Raw genomic sequence first — 17,365 nt, 5'->3', positions numbered from 1 at the left:
GTAGATTCATGTACACTTGGTCATAGAGTGTCAGTTGCTGAGGACTCACCAGGAGCCTGCTATAGCTGGTGTCTTCATACCTTGCTTGTGGGCTTCCTGAAGGCATTCAATTAGTTACTGTGAGAAGCAGGATGCTTGACTCACACTACACTGACAAACTGGAACGTGTCCAGAGGAGGGCAACCAAAATGGTCAAAGGCCTGGAAACGATGCCTTATGAGGAACGGCTAAGGGAGCTGGGCATGTTTAGCCTGGAGAAGAGGAGGTTAAGGGGTGATATGATAGCCATGTTCAAATATATAAAAGGATGTCACATAGAGGAGGGAGAAAGGTTGTTTTCTGCTGCTCCAGAGAAGCGGACACGGAGCAATGGTTCCAAACTACAAGAAAGAAGATTCCACCTAAACATTAGGAAGAACTTCCTGACAGTGAGAGCTGTTCGACAGTGGAATTTGCTGCCAAGGAGTGTGGTGGAGTCTCCTTCTTTGGAGGTCTTTAAGCAGAGGCTTGACAACCATATGTCAGGAGTGCTCTGATGGTGTTTCCTGCTTGGCAGGGGGTTGGACTCGATGGCCCTTGTGGTCTCTTCCAACTCTATGATTCTATGATTCTATGATTCTATGACTCTTTTGTCCCATTTCTTTTAAATGGGCATTATAACATGTGGCACATTTTACTGAGAGCTTGTCATACTTGCTTACATTGTAAATAAATAATGCATGGAATTGCGCCAGGGCAACCAGCAAATGCTTTGTTGACCTGGGCTAAAACGTATGAGTCATCTAAAATCAGATCAGAGATACAGTGGTACCTCTAGTTACGGACTTAATTCGTTCATAAGGTCCGTTCTTAACCTGAAACTGTTCTTAACTAGAGGCGTGCTTTCGCTAATGGGGCCTCTTGCTGCCACTGCACCGCTGACACATGATTTCCGTTCTCATCCTGGGGCAAAGTTCTCAACTCAAGGTAACTCTTCCAGGTTAGCGGGGTTTGTAACCTAAAGCGTTTGTAGCCTGAGGTGTTTGTAACTCAAGGTACCACTGTATTTTGTTTCTTAATATCATGCAATGGCTTTAAAATGATGGACCTTATAACTCTCCGTGCTTTTATTCAGCTAGTATTCAAATTACCTTGACAAGGTCATTGGTGACAGTGCAACCAAGCTATATATTTCTGTTCAACAACATGTGACTTATATGCTGTAGACAGAGGAAGTCTTTGTACCAGATGACACAAAGCATTTCTTCTGTTTTCAGATTTCCTACCTAGTAACTGATCCACAGTTTGCTTCAAGCATTTTCTTTTTCTGCTGTCTTTTATTAGCAAGATCACAACTATGAGAGTTGTCATTCTTTTATTAAAAGTACACAGAACAGAAGAAAATGTAAGAATTAAAAACAAAAAAGCACATTATTATTATTACTAAAATTTATTTACGTACCTATACTTGCAGGGCAAGGGGAGAACCGCTCAGATTCATGCTCTCTAGGCATGGGACAAGTGGGACGAGCCCAGAGACAGCCCTCCTCAGTTCCCCAGCCACATCTGTAGCTGCTGAGTTAGCAAGAATTTAGTTGTCTTGGTTACTGCAACCTTGTTCTCTCCAATCTCCCATTCTCCCATTCGCTGGAGGCTGCTCCATCAGGGCAAACAGCTGCGCTGCCCCACCAGCCTCAGTTTTAAGTTCTCCAAGCCCACCTGCCTTCTTGTTTACACCCATTCCAGCCATGCTTGTCTGCTTTCTCCTCATTCTAGTTTTGCCTTTGTAGATTTCAGCAGGGAGCAGGAATGGGGGCAAATATATAATTGGTTGGTTCTGGCTTTACCTATTGTTGGCTCCCCTACCTTTGGCCCTGCCACACTGAATGGGCACCAGTCACCACTGCTCTCACCTCAGTCCAGAATTCTAGTGCCAAAAAATATTCCCCTCCCTCATGGCCCTGATCAAATTACATCTCTCCTTAACTGTCTTTGCTGACTTCTTGGCTGCACTCAGATCAGCCAGCAAATGCCTTGTTCTTGCCTATGAAGTCTAGGAGCTTTGCAGCTGCATCCTTATCTCTCTCCTCTTGTATCCCAAAACATCCCTGCCTATGACCATCACTCCTGCAGATGCATCACCCTCAGCCTTTTGAAGATATCCTGCTCTGGCAAATGACTGCCCTTTTTCTTTCACCGGTGCTCACCTGGAACTGCCTCCTAGCAAACCTGTGTCGTATATTCTCCCCCCCCCCTCAAATCCCCAGTCAAAAATAATAATAATTATGAAACATAGCTAAATAAATGCATGTTTTCCCCTCCTCCATTTCCCTTCCCTTTCTTTATTGTCTCTCTTTGTCACATTTTATGCTAAGTCAGCCCTCACCAACAAGATGTTTTGGAATGCAACTCCCAATCAAGATAGTCATATAAAGCTGGGTGTGATTGGAGTTGTAGTCCCAAACAACTAGAAGGTAAAAGGTTAAGGTTAAGGTTAAGGAGCCCTGGACGGTTAAATCCAGTCAAAGGCATTGGTTTGACATTCCTGGATCATTGGGGAAACGCCAGCTTCCTATTTTCTTTTCTCTATTGTGAGCTTTCAAAGGCTATAGGACACTGTTTGGACCAGAATTTGTCTCTTGCTCCCCATTTAGTATTATAAAACCATTCATTTAAGAAAAGACAAAATTCTTTCAAATTATTGAAAGCTTGTCAATGTTGGTTTGGCTAGATGTTGACTTGTTTTTCTTTCTGACACCCAGCTGTGTTTTGTTTCTCAACAGGAAAGAAATTATGGAGTTGGAAAGTTAAGTACGGTAGTAATTTAGGCTTATTCTTGAGTTGTTTAAAATACATTTATGAACATCATTAGTGTCTTAGAATGTCATCTTTGTTTATATTGATTACGTTTAATTACTGAGTCATTGATTTCAAATGAAAGGGCTGAATCTTAATTTGATGTATTCAGATAAAAGGGAGGGAGAGCTATGGATATTTTCAGGGGCCGATTGTAAAATGCAGGCTGCCCTAAGGGGACAAGTGGTATCATTTCTTTTATCAAGAAACGGGGGGGGGGGGTAAGGAATTGTAATTGCTTTGTTTGTTTTCTACCTTGATTGATTTGCTGTGTGAAAGAAGCCTGCTGTTTTATATGTTGTTGATTTTTTCATTGCTCAAAAAGCAGACTAAGCCATTAGCAGATAATATTTTTAGTGAATGTAGGAGCCACTTCAGATTTTCAGATTTCAGACTAAGCCATTAGCAGATAATATTTTTAGTGAATGTAGGAGCCACTCCAGATTTTCAGATTTTTTCAGTTGCCTCCAGGTTGGCATGGATTTTGTTATATATTTTCCAGAGGCTCCAACAGGTAGGCACATCTAGTCCAATCCCCTGTAATGCAGTTTATTTCTCCCACCTTTCCTCAAGAATAGGCCCAAGTGCTCATTTGAACCTTACCCTCTAGAGCCTTACCCTCTAGAGCAGCCTTTCTCGAATTTGGATCCCCAGATGCTGTCTGACTACAACTCCCATCATCCCTAGCAAACAGGACCAGCACTCAGGGATGATGAGAGTCATCCTTCAACAACATTCGAGGATCAAAGATTGAGAAAGACTGCTCTGGAGTAACAGAAATCAAATCTTGCTCCATCCTCTACATGGCAGCCCTTGAAATATCTGAAGGTGGCAATCGTTCACCTTTTAATCATCTCTTCTCTAAGGTAAGCATACCTGGTGCCTTCAACCTTTCCTCATAGGACCAAGTCCCTGATTTTCTTGTCATCTTTGGTGCCCTTCTCTGACTGCATTTCCGGTTTGTCAACATTTATCTTTAACTGCAGGGTCCAGGACTGGATGCAATGATAATTATGATGGCAATGGACCATTAGTTTAGAGAATGCTCTTCCCAAGGATGTCTACCTGGCGTCACCCTTGTTAGCATTCTGGCACCAGGGAAGGATGCTTTTGTTTTCACAGTGCAAAGATATGTTCTACAAGAACATTCTGCATGACAATAGTAACTTAGCATGGTGCCAAGATTGCTCCTATTTCCAACTTGTAGATTGTTCTAATTGTCCTTTTTATTAAATCCAATAAGGGAGTTTTAACACAAAGGGGTAGGACTCTGTTGCTCTCAAGTCCTGTTTCCAGGCTTTCCGTTGGCATCTGGTTGGCCACAGGAGGCTGGAGGAGGTAGGTCTTTGGCATGATCCAGCAAGGCTTTTCTTATGAGTGAGATAACTATGATGAAAGGCACCATGATTTCTTGGATATGAAGAGAGGCAGAGACAAACAGGAGTGAGAGATGAGGGGGAGGGAAGAATCTGGGGCAATGTGGAGTGGAGAGGCTGATTGGCATAGAGAAGCACCATTTGGCAAGTTCTTTGGCTCTATTCCAGGTCATATGGTCATAGGGGATCCTTGCATGTGGCTCTTAGGGTTTTGGTACCTTGGCTATCCCTGATGCACAGCCACTCATCTGGAGCTCACACCTTTGAAGTGCTCACACCCTACTGTGGGTTGTGCAGTAGCTATGCCTGGCAGCACAGGAGCCCCACAGCCTGCTGTCTTCCACATTAATTCCACAGCTAGCTTTTTAGCTTCAATGGGTTTGCCCTAATGCAAACACACAAACGCACACACATCTACAGAAACAAATGATTCTCAGCTAATTTACAAAGCTGTACATATTTCGTATTTATTATATGCTTAATGAAAACTGCTGGTGAGCAATGCATTACTGTAAAAATGTACATATATTCGCTAAATGGATATATTCATTTTCCTGTCTGAAAAGTCTGAGCCTTGGGCTGAGACTTCTTGTTGTTTTACAAGAAAAGAAACAGCCTAATTAAAGATATCTCACTCAGGAAATTGCATGTTTACAATTTATTTAATAAGGGGGGGGGAGAGACACTAAAACAATATTGGCCTTTCTGTGTAATTCACGCTACCTACTCTCTCTCTAAATTGCCAGTAGGATTAATAATATGCACTGTGTAAATGTGCATAATGTACTGGGCAAACATGGAAAATGTACCATTCCCTGGTAATTATACATTGCTGGAAGGGACAATAATTACCTATCATGAGTGACAAAGTGCTGCAACCTAACAAAACTGCAACCTATGCAAATGTGAAACTAAGTGCTAAGTCAGATGAGCCAGAGTATTCCTCTTATTCTTAGATGCTAACCATTTGTTTTAATAAGCCAAAGAAATACAGAGACCTGGAGTTTTGCAGCTTGTTCAGAATACAGGGAAAGGACAGCTCCCCACCCCCCGAATTCTTAGCTACAGAGGGGAACAAATTTGATAAAATTGTGCATTGTGAATGTTTCGATGGGCCCTCCTAACTTTCCCCAAGAATTTGACTACTAGTGTACCAGCTCTGCATATGCTTCCACACTCGTATGGGACTGTTCAGTCTGCTCCTTCATTCACTTCAATAGGGGGATCAAATCCATACATGGAAACTGTGGCATGCCAGAACGGGAAGGCCCTAACAGGGTGCCTCATATGTAAAACATTCCTGGAACATACTAGTGAGCAAAAATGAAATGAATCTCTTCTATTATTATGCATATCCTTTATCTGCCACTACTCAGAGATTAAAAATATCAGTTATAAAATAATCACTTTTTCTTGCAACATTGAAAACCACTCTGGGCCAAAAAGTAACTAGAAATTTGCAGCTCTTGTATTTCATGGCCCTACATTTTTTGAAACTGCTCATGTGTTTAATATCTGCCAGCTGTGGGCTGTAGCCCACAAAAGCTTATGTCTCAATACATCTGCCTGTATTTGAGGTGCTACAAGACTGTCATTGTCTCTGTTAATCATACATGTAAGATGCCATTCCAGTTTTCATCATTTGGCTATCTTTGGCTTCTTATGAGCTATACCCTGAACTTTTCTGCACATGTGTGTGTATGCCAGAAGACCTATTCTGACTGAGCAATGGGGGGGGGGAGGATCTGTATCTCTAGAAACAAACTTAGTACACACTTATTGCCTCAGGGTGCCTGTCAACAGGTACTGCTGCTGCTGCAGAGCTACTAAAGTGGGAAGGATAAGTCCCTGGAGACTGGTGCCATCAAAGACCAAGGCAAGCCACAATAAGTGTCCCCTACCCTGATTTCTGCTCACAGGAACTTGCAAGGCTATAAGTTCTTTTGTTTTGTTTCAAATTATTTTGCATTTAGGTGTTTTGCAGAAGGGTCAGGAATCTATTTGCAGTTCTGCAAATTTGAGTAGATTTTGAAAAGAACAGCTGGGGATTTATTTATTTTTTTGGTAGAAAATTCAGGTCATTCAGGATCAAGCATGTGTCTTCCCAATGTGTTGCTGGGCATGTGCTAATCCCAAATAATAACTTTGACTAGACTTTCACCAGGACAGATTGATTGTTAATTACGTTATCTTAAGAAAGCCCTAGATAAGGGAGGCAGCACAGTCAGTGAGTTTTTCTGCACTCCCAAAGCAGAATTCCCAATTGTTTTGTTAAGCATTTCTAGCAGCTAGTTAGACCATGATACTTTCGATTCTTGTTTGGTTATTTATTTCAAGTATTTGCAGACCATTTTCAGAACCCTTTTACACAAAGTTATTGGATGTACAGTACGCATTAAAATAGAAGAAGCACAATATTAATGTATAACTGAAAACCAAGTGCCAAAAATAGAAAATGGATCCCCTCTGGCTGCAGTGTGCGGAGTGGCCATCCATTCACTGTAATGTGGTCATTCATAAATGTTTAGCTATACTAGAGGCAAGATGGATTGATTTGACTATGCATTGGGGAGAGAGAGAAATCCTGAAAAGGGATGATACATCTAGCAGCTTGCACTAATAGAAATTCATGAAGACATTCTGTCCCTCAAAGCAGTGATTTATCAGGGACAGGGGCAGAGAAATTAGGGATAGTAGGTACATGTGTCTTTTCTTTTAGTAAGCATTACAGCTTGTTAAGATTCACTTGAACTCGGGACATCTAATGGCAGCTCCAGAAATAAAGCAATTGGTATATTTAGTCAAATATATATTCCTGATTTCTTTCTCAAACATATCCCCTGCTTGCTACTCCTCATATACCCAGATGGGAAATGCCACTTTAGGAAGCCTGCTATAGTTATCAGATATTAAAGAGTACACAGATTTGCCTTTTAAAAAAATGCTTTTTTGGTTATTTTGAAGAAAAGAAAAGGGGGAGGGGCAATCCATGAAGTAAAATACATGTTAGCTATTAATTAATCTGTTGGTAAAGTCCTTCTTTTTTATTGGCTGAGTTGCTATGTTCTTGTGGAACGCGCGCAAACATGATATTTCATAAATTGTAAAAAGCACACACACTTATCTAACTTTTAAGGAGTTGTTTTGTTCACCGCTTGATAACTTGCAATATCAAGTGATGCCTTTTGTATGTGTGAGCAAGCACAGGTTGGTTGTGGTTGTTATGGTATAGCTACAAACGGAGGCATCTCATTAACTCAGACCTTCTACCCAACAATGCTGCTTTCTCCCATTTGTGTTCTGCACAAATCCCCACCAGGTATCAGCTCTGCTGTTTCAGGGGATCTTCTTGATGGTGAAATCCATTAATCAAATGGGTATTTTTCACTCAGTTGGAGCCAGATAAATCTAATTTACAATTCAAATGCTGACAGAGTTGAAGAGCAATTTTTAAATGGGTAGCATGCAGTGGACTATATTCCATGCAGTGAACATGACAATATTCCAGTCTTGGCAGAATGCCTTATGTAAGGAAAAATCATTTTCTTAGAATATTATACAAATTCCTGGCAAAGGAGATCCTAGGTAAAAGACAACTGCAGAGCGAGGAGAGATATTTATTTATTCATCATGCTTGTTTTCCAACTTTTACGGAGCTGACATATGTTGGGTTATGCAATTTTATATAGATGAAGTCAAGAGATGGTGAACTGGCTCAAAGCCATCCAATGAGCTTTTCAGCTGAATGGGAGATTTGCAGCCACTTCTCCCTGGTGTGACTCAAACACTCTGCAAGCAACATCACAATGGCTCTGCACAGCATTCACAAGCATAGCAGCATGTCTGAAATGGCAATTTGCCCTTCTACCATAATGTTCTTTTCTTCCTGCCATGAAAGAAACTCTTCAAGTAGACATAGTTCTATGATCATTTGCTGTTGCTCCCCATTAAAAGCTCCTGCAAAATATCCCACTCCTGCAAAATGTCCCTTTCCTGATCTCACTTACTGTTTACAGTCATACAACTTCTCCCTTAACTGTCCGCAATGAGTCTCTTAGGGTTGTATTCTGTCCCTAAGCCAAGCTATTCAACCTTTATATGAAGCTGCTGGGAGAGGTAGTTGGGGTTTTTGAAGTTAGATGCCACCAAATTACCCTGGGTATTTAGATACCCATTCAAGAGATGGGTTTTTTGTTTTTTAAGATGCTGCAGAATCTTGCCTGATATATTGCGTCCTTGAGTGACTTTTCAGGATTTAGTTGTACTGATATTCTTTTATTGCAACTTGTTGGTACCTGCCCCAAAGTCTTTGAATTAGGGGTAGGATATAAATAGTCAAATAAATATTTGAGTGTAGATTTGTGCATCTGGCACTCAGGCCTTTCACTTGAATGTTGATTTCCTTTTCCCGCCTCCTGCAAGTAGCCTCTGTACTTTGCTCCAACTTACATAATTTTTATTTCATTCATGGAAGTTGAGGAATTCCCTTTCTTGATGCAGAACACACACCTAGCCTTGTTTTACAATGCCATCCTATGTGCATGTTTACTCAGAAGTAAGCCTCCTTTGTGTTTGTTTGTTTGTTTGTTTGTTTGTATCTTTGTTTGTTTGTTTGATTGATTTAAAACATTTCCACCCTGCTCTTTAGTCAAAAAAGGCTTCCAGTGTAGCTTACAAGATGAGCAAAAAGACACTCCTTGTCTGCAGGCTTATGATCTACAGTAGAAGACACACAGCAGGGAAAATAGGAGGGAAGGGAGAAAGCAAACTCAGGCACCAGATTGTAAAGTTTTAGTTCAGTGGAAACTGAGAACCAAGTAAATATATATAGGATCAATGCCTTTAAACGAAGAGCAAATATAATAGCTATGTCTGCCTCCTATTAAGGCTGTTCCTCCCCCTTCCTTTTTTCCATTTATTACCTGCAGACAGGATATAACACCTTTGTCATTTGGTGAGGCTATTGCACAAAGTGGGCTTGGGAAATGTCTTGATGGATTTGCAGGAAAGGATTGATCTCCACTTAAAGGCAGGTGGCAAAAAGAGTGAATCTGACTCAAGGCAGTGCTGGGTGATGCATTATTCATGCCGCCATCTTTGACACAATGTGAGAGGCATTATCATATACATAATGTATTTTCCCTATTGCTGAGAAACGTACTGTTTTGTTTGAATGTCCTAAGGGGTAATACTGACGGCTGGCTAGGCTCCCTCCCTTGCATGACTCATTCTTATTTCTGTAAAATGAATTATAAGTGGAAATTGAGATAGCAGAGAAATGAAATTGGACTACTAATAGTTTGCTTGTGGTGGTCTCTTCATTGTCCAGATCTATGTATGCTAGGTTTGTCAATGAAAAACTTCTCAAGAGAAGTCTTGCTATACATTTCAGGAGTTTAGTCATGGCAAGTCTCTGGCATGTGGCATCTCGGAGCAATATTTTTTTATTACTGGCATGTGTCCACCAGTGTCCAGATGGCTTTGATTAATCATCTATGAGCGCAGACATGCACAAACAAACAAACAAATGGCACTTTCATTCTTCATATATAACAAAGCTGAGGCTTGAAGGAGAGAAAACAAAGTTATGCAGGGCGGGGGGGGGGGGGGACAAGAAAACACCAACTCTTTGATAGCTTCCAACAATGCTTTCCCCTGTATGCATAAAACTACATGTCCCCTATCAGAAAGATGCCTGCAGAATGCTTTCCCATTTTCCTCCAATTCTTTCTCCATATCTTCTATGGCTGACAATGCTGAATATTCCCATGCCAAAATCTGGGAACATGTTTTGGTGCGGTTTTTCTTGTGTCAACACCCAGAGCTGCGCTTCTTGGAAGAACGATGGGATGTGGATGTAATAAATAAGTAAATGAATATTGTATCCATATCTTGATTCTTGAGAACCAAGAGAATGCAGCTTTATGGGTTTACTTCTCATTAACCAAGGGGGTGTTTTATGAAAAAGAAAAATTGTGGAAGCCCAATGCATGCAGTCTTAGATCACTTATATTATATTATATTATATTATATTATATTATATTATATTATATTAATTATTATACATCAGCAGGTATTGTACATGGTGATATCCATGTATTCTCTCATTATATTCCATTCCTTTGCAAAAGGCTTAATTAAAGAGTTCCATATTAATCTTTTTGTAGGATTCCACCCCTCCACCCACTCACCAGCCAGGCATGCTGCTTAGCGAATGATAGGAGAAGCCAATTTCCTTAGTGGAAAATCTCATTATACAGTTAACATGTTTCTCAGCTTCATAATACCCTCTTAACATTGACTTTCTTGTCATTGTAATTGTGTGTGCCGGTATGAACAGGCAGGAAAAGAAATCCATTTTACGTTCGTCTTTATTGAGTATAACAAATTCGCATTCACATGTTCTCCAGGCCAGAAGCTTTCAAGCATTAAACAATGGCGGATTATTAGGTATTGGGTTTCCTGCATTCTGTGCTCATCAGGATGCACCTGAAATGCACGTCATTGTATATCTTATGGTCAGTTTTTTTCTTGACAGTGGTTAAGCCTTCTTCCATAGGTTGAAAATTCAGGGCCTGGCTTTTTGAGGAAAGCATCTGTAATGTTTGTAAGGCATCCATTCATTGATCCAAGCCAGTGTTTCAGAAAGCCATGGTTTAATAGCAGGTCAGTCTATCCCAGGACTTAACACTAGACTGAAAGGACAAGGAGAATCCTAGCAGCACAAACAAGACCCTGCTCATGGTTGTAGAGAAGACAAGAACCTGAACATTAAACTCTACCCCTGCAAAGCTTATTTTACATCCATTGTCTTATTCCAAGGAGCCCCAGGCCTTCTCATTACAATATCATCCATTCTAATCCAAGTCTAAAATTCATATTCCCAGGAACCTGGAAAAGCACATTTCTCATTGTGGTTCTGGGGAGAAACCCAGTTTTTCATATAGAATCATAGACTCATAGAATCTTGAAGTTGGAAGGGACCCAACCCCCTGCAATGCAGGAATTTCAACTTGATCATACATGACAAATGGCCATCCAACCTCTGCTTAAAAATCTTCAAGGAAGGAGAGCTCACCACCTCTCGTAAGAGTCCATTTCACTGCCGAACAGCTCTTACTGTCAGAAAGTTTCCCCCAAATGATATAAGGAGATGTAGCAAACTAAGAATATGAAATAGGATGTCAATGGGAGATAAGTCGGGAAGTCTGTGTAAGGTATGGCTTGTATAGATGTAATATGTAAAATGGAAAACGAATAAAGGAAAAAAAGAAAGTTTTTTTCTGAATGTTTAGTCAGAATCTCCTTTGTTTTGGTTTAATTGCATCATCTCTTTGGAGGAAACAGGATACAGTAGTACCTCGGGTTACCGATGCTTCAGGCTACAGACTCCGCTAACCCAGAAATAGTACCTCGTGTTAAGAACTTTGCTTCAGGATGAGAACAGAAATTGTGCTCCAGCGGTGCGGCGGCAGCAGGAGGCCCCATTAGTTAAAGTGGTACCTTAGGTTAAGAATAGTTTCAGGTTAAGAACGGACCTCCGGAACGAATTAAGTTCTTAACCAGAGGTACCGCTGTAACAGGAAGCATATGTATAAAAATGTAAGCATGCTTAGCAAGTCAAGGGGCAGCTTGTCCTTTAAATACCACTGAGAGTCATGCTTTCTCTCTAAAGTTTGTCATGGCCTGGTATTTCCCAGTGATGGGCACTGAATATCAGTTGATGGGCAGCAGATGACCTCATCCTATTCGAATTGTCAAGCACTTGGGATGCATTTTGAGGGCAGATGAGGCTGTCAGCAATTTCTCCAGCCTGAGTGACAGTGTGTGGGTGAAGTGTTGTAACCGTGTGGATTTGGCTACTGAAGAGCTAGTTTTGCATTTCAGGAGGTTAGACTGATGCTGCTTTTTAACAAGCAATGCCTGCCTGCCTGCTTGTTTCTGTGCCCCTATCACCCCTGCATTACATGAGCAGTGGTACATTAAGAGATCATAAAACTCCACCGCTTGCCCCTCTTTTTCCTCCACAAAGGAGGGAAGCAAAGGTGCTTGATCAGACTATCTAATCCTGCATCCTGATTCCAAGAGTAGCCAGCCAGATGCCTTTGGGAAGCCCATAATCAGGGCCAAACATTGTTTAGGAAAAGGGGAATGTTCCAGCCAATACCATTTTGAATGTGTACAAGGAAAGCAGACACTGAGTGCAATTGAGTTATTCTGTGCGAATTTTGTAACATGTGCTTTGTTTTCTTTTGCTTTGCTTTTTCAAGGAAGAACACAGGAGCCTAGAGATTTCAGCTGGGGCATGCACAGAAGGAAGCCACATCTCTCTGACCTATTAATGGATCATCATGGCTGGATATAATCTGACATTCTGAATGGCCTTTCCCAGCATCCTTTATGTTGCTATGAATTGAAGAGTGTTCCCTCTATTAAAAAAAACAACCCTGAAGTGTAATTAGTGGCCATGAGAAAGGAATCCGGTCACATGCTGGTGTTTTGCTGACAGCTTGTGCAGCAGAGGGATTTTCTTCCCATCAGAAGGCAAGGTAAATAGCAGCTTGCTTAGAAAGAAGAAAGCCTTTCAGTGTGGTCCATGTGGAATTGCAACTCATAAAGTAAAAACTCTATTTTCATTCCTGAAATTCTCATAAACTTGAAGACCGCTGGAGGTCATCCCACCATTTTCCAGTTCTTTGTGTCTTTCTTACCGTGTTTCTGCAAGAATGGTCTTGATGAAACTTTATTGGAGAGAGCTAGCAGTTGCAAACATGGGTGTGATGGATGTTTTGATGTTCCTGAGAAATGAAAATGGCATGATGATTGTCTTTCAAAAAGTGAAGGAGACATTCACCTTGGCAGAATTCCCTGGGAAGAGGGAAAGACTGTTAAACCACCCAGGAATTGTAGCCCTGTGAGGAGCATAAAGGTCATTTTAACAATTCACAGCCCCCTTAACAAACTACAGTTCCCAGGATTCTTGGGGAGATGTCATGACTGTTTAAAGTGATATGATACTGCTTTAATTGTATAGTGCAGATGCGTCCTAACTAACAGTCCTTGCTTCTGGAAAAGTATTTTGTCTTAAATACTTAAATACTGTCCCACATATGTATCACAGAGAGAGCCAAACAAATATGCTTAGTTTCACAAATGCTCCTTTGTCTTTGGGTATGCCTGTTATAGTGAAAGTGGCTTATGGGCTGTATCATCAGAGACAGTATGGTAAAGGCACAATTTCGCCTATAAACAACTCAGTTTGAATTGTTATCACAATTGATTAGCCTGCACATTTGTTCAATAAATATAGGCTTCAATGGAAGCTTGATTTGAGTTGGTTATTTTAAACAGCTTTTCCCCACTGGTGAATTAAATACTTTTAATCAATGATTTAAATTGCCTTGATTTAAATCAATGGTTTAAATCTAGCCTGTCATAAGCTGATGAGAAATCAATAATGTGCATGTATTTGTGGAAAAAAAAAATCACAGCTAATGCACCAACCAATATTGCAGTAATTCACATAACTCATACATTATCATACGGCTTGATATGTGGTTTGGGAGAATGTGGGTGTGCAGAGAAGCAAGCCTGTGATTCCTACTCTTTATGACCAGGTGATCAGATATTTTATGGAGTCACTCCCAGAGGCTTTGAATGGCTGGCCAGTGGTGAGGTGATGAGATGTCATCTTGTTGGGGTGGGAAAGGGGATAATGATTTGGGTTTGTCATGAAGTATTTGCACAGACATTCTGCTGCATCCCCAAACTCATTCCGCGGTTCATTTTTCTATTCATTTTCCATACGAGTTAATGTTGGACAAGGACCTGAGACAACAGGATTCAAATTCCCACTCAGCCATGAAGCCCAGTGGATGACCTTGGGCCAGTCACTATCTCTCAGAGTAAATCACCTCACAGGATTGTTGTGAGAATCAAATGGAGAGGCAGATAAGTGTGTTGAGCTCTTTGGAGGGAAGGTTGATGATGAGGATATATTTTAAAAGGAATAATAATAATAATAATAATAATAATAATAATAATAATAATAATTTTATTTATTTATACATACATACATACATACATACATACCCCACCCATCTGGCTGGGTTTCCCCAGCCACTCTGGGTGGCTCCCAACAGAATGAATAATAACAAAAAGCAATAAAACATCAAACATTAAAAACTTCCCTAAACAGGGCTGCCTTCAGAGGTCTTCTAAAAGTCAGATAGTTGTTTATTTGCTTGACATCTGATGTGAGGGCGTTCTACAGGGAGGGCGCCACTATGGAAAAGGCCCTCTGCCTGGTTCCCTGTAGCTTCACTTCTTGCAATGAGGGAACTGCCAGAAGGCCCTTGGAGCTGGACCTCAGTGTCCAGGCTGAATGATGGGGGTGGAGTTGCTCCTTCAGGTATACTGGGCTTTTAGGGCTTTAATGGTCAGCACCAACATTTCGAATTGTGCTCGGAAATGGGCAGATAAGCTTTCCCACTCCATCAATTAAGAAACATACCAGAATAGGGATGAAAAGGGCAGCTTGCACTTCACCAAATAACTGCAATGGCTCTTTAGAGTATCTCGTATGGTACTTCAAAAAGTCTAATGTATGGTTGGACCTTCTATGTGGTGCCACCATGTTTTCTAAAGCACACAAAAGCTGAAATTGCTGACCTTTCATTGGCAGCTGAAGCTACTCCTCCCCGTCTTTAGGGAAGGGGCTGAGATTTTGAACCAGCATGTATTTTATCACCCACTTGATATGTAATTGATGCTGTGTTTTTATTGAACTAGTCTTTGAATTTTGTCAGGTTTTATGTGATGTAGCTCCACCCTAGGATGAAATGATGATGAGTGGCTAAGGAAGAATCTGCAAAGTTGCTCTAGGACAGCAGTTCTCAACCTGTGGGTCCCCAGATGTTGTTGGACTACAACTCCCATCATCCCTGAGCTCTGGCCTAGCTAGCTAGGGGTGATGGGAGTTGTAGTCCAACAACATCTGGGGACCCACAGGTTGAGAAAGGCTGCTCTAGGAGAAGATGTATTGTTACCAATAAGGAAGTAAATGGAAGATGCACAATTCCTTAAAAGGGGCTTCTTTCTTATGTGCTTTGGTCCCTCTCCAGCTGAAACACCTTGTATTTTCTGCAGATTAATGATGGGACTCCCAACTGTTGATCTTTCTCTTATTTTGCAGATGAATAAGAAAATGTCGTGGAGCAGAATAAAGGACTAGGCGAGAGCAGGAGGTCCTCTCTGCTTGGGATTCTGCCCCTCTTGCCACGCCGTCTCACGATGTCAAAGAAGGGTGCCAGCTTTCGAGCTAAAGGAGAAAGACCGGATGCCTTAGCTGCTTTGCAAGCTGCTAATGAAGAGCTCAGGGCAAAACTAACAGATATTCAAATAGAACTCCAGCAAGAAAAGAGTAAGGTGTGCATCTTTTTTTCCCCCACCACTGCTAAACAAAACAAAAGCCATCCTGTTTCCTAAATGCACCCACTTACAATGTGATGGCAAATTAGGAGGCAAACCCATCCCATAGCTCTTTTCCTGTGCCAGGAAAAAACACACCACACCATGCAATTTGGTACACTTCATCACAGTACAGATGTGTGTTTTAATAAGTAAATGCACTTTTGAAAGATACCATGTGTATTAATAGATTAGGTCCTTCTTTGCAATGGAACATAAGCCTTGGGTCTGTAAATTGAAGAGTTGATCATGAAAAAAGAAGATGCTGCAAACATTAAACAAGGGTCCTCCTCTTAATATACTCTTGTGGAATGAAGCCTGAAGGTTGTTTTAGATCTTGTCTTCATACGAATGCGGGTTTTGATGCATTATTTAGAGACTTCTCTAATTGGTCCCCTATGGAGGCAAAAGCAGCTGTATTGTCAGCATGTACCATACACTAAGAAGCAAAACTGCCAAGAAGGGGTGGGGGACGATGGCATAAATCCATATGCAGTACACATTAAACAAGCTGATCTGGCAATTTCTTTTGAGCACAATCTAGCTTTTTAATGCGAAAATTAAATTAATCTTTGGTTACTGTGTGGGTGACAGCTGGAGCCTGCATTGGCTTTTAGGGTAATCTACCAAATCTGAAGACAAATTATATTTTGTCTACACTTCGCTTTGCTTGGAAACAGGGTTGCAGCCAATTAAGTACTACTCAGGGTGAACCTACTGAATTTTATGTTGACACTACTGGAGAACTGTACTGATGATGAACAGATGTCACAGGCAATCTTACATAAATGGCTCTTAATGTACTTAAATTCAGATACGTTGATTATTTAAATGTTAAACTATAAATTGAATTACATAAATATAGGATAGACAGAAATATATGGCTGTGAAAGTTTATGCTTACTAGTAGCTGTAAGTAAATATCCCAAGTTATTCTAACGTAATCCAAATAAAACAATATAAAAATAGATAGGTTTGGACATGGAGTTCTGTTCGTGGAATGGTCCACCCCTGTCCTCTCCTTGTGGACCATCAAATTCTTCTCTGCACACCCTAAAAATCTTCTCTGAAGGGCCCCTCAATCCTCTGGAGCAGATTTTGATGATGAGGGGGTCTTCATGGAAGAGGTGTGGAGGGGAAAGATGCATGGTGCAACTGGTTGCGCTAGCAGAACAAAGGTATTGAATAAGACTCATTTTATATAAGGTAATATAAAAATAAATACTTTTCTATATGGGTCTCCCACTGATATGAATGAACCCAAGCTAGTCATGTTCATTAATTTCAAAGGATCTACTCAGAGTAGGGCTAATGATGGCTACAACCCTTGGGTTTCTTTAAATTTATGTATTTAATTTTGGCTGGAATAAGTGAGGCCATATTTAGCCATGGCAAATTTGCAGTAGCACAAATGGATGCCTTCATCTGTGCCAGCTGCAACAAAACATGTCTCTCCTGTATTGGTCTCTACAGCCACAACAGTCGCTGTAACACTTTGACTTCAACTCCAAAGAGACACTCCTCCATTGTCTCCAGAGACAGATGGATGCCAGCTATTGAGCCAATATTGAGCCAACTGCACTGGCTAACAGGCCTTAAGGACCACATATTTCCACATTATCCTATCTAGGCACTCAGGTCATTCATAGAATCATAGATGTGTGTATACTGTACACACACACACA

At 40.9% G+C, this 17,365-nt stretch overlaps 1 protein-coding gene across 18 annotated transcripts in view; it reads left to right on the top strand.

Annotated features, from left to right (window-relative positions):
- JAKMIP3 (Janus kinase and microtubule interacting protein 3) overlaps positions 1-17,365 on the top strand; it is a 115,661-nt gene that overhangs the window by 30,982 nt on the left and 67,314 nt on the right. For all 18 annotated transcript variants that reach the window (XM_081863189.1, XM_081863192.1, XM_081863193.1 and 15 more), the window contains exons 2-3: positions 12,482-12,760; positions 15,406-15,638. In XM_081863189.1, the coding sequence (XP_081719315.1) occupies positions 15,504-15,638 (135 nt within the window). In that variant the 5' untranslated portion in view covers positions 12,482-12,760; positions 15,406-15,503. The remainder of the gene's footprint in view (positions 1-12,481; positions 12,761-15,405; positions 15,639-17,365) is intronic.

The sequence above is a fragment of the Podarcis erhardii genome (assembly GCF_964252035.2).
Source record: "Podarcis erhardii genome assembly, chromosome: 5".
Classification (NCBI taxonomy): Eukaryota; Metazoa; Chordata; class Lepidosauria; order Squamata; family Lacertidae; genus Podarcis; species Podarcis erhardii.
The sequence above is the reverse complement of the archived record's forward strand: the minus strand, read 5'-3'. Positions and strand labels throughout refer to the sequence as shown.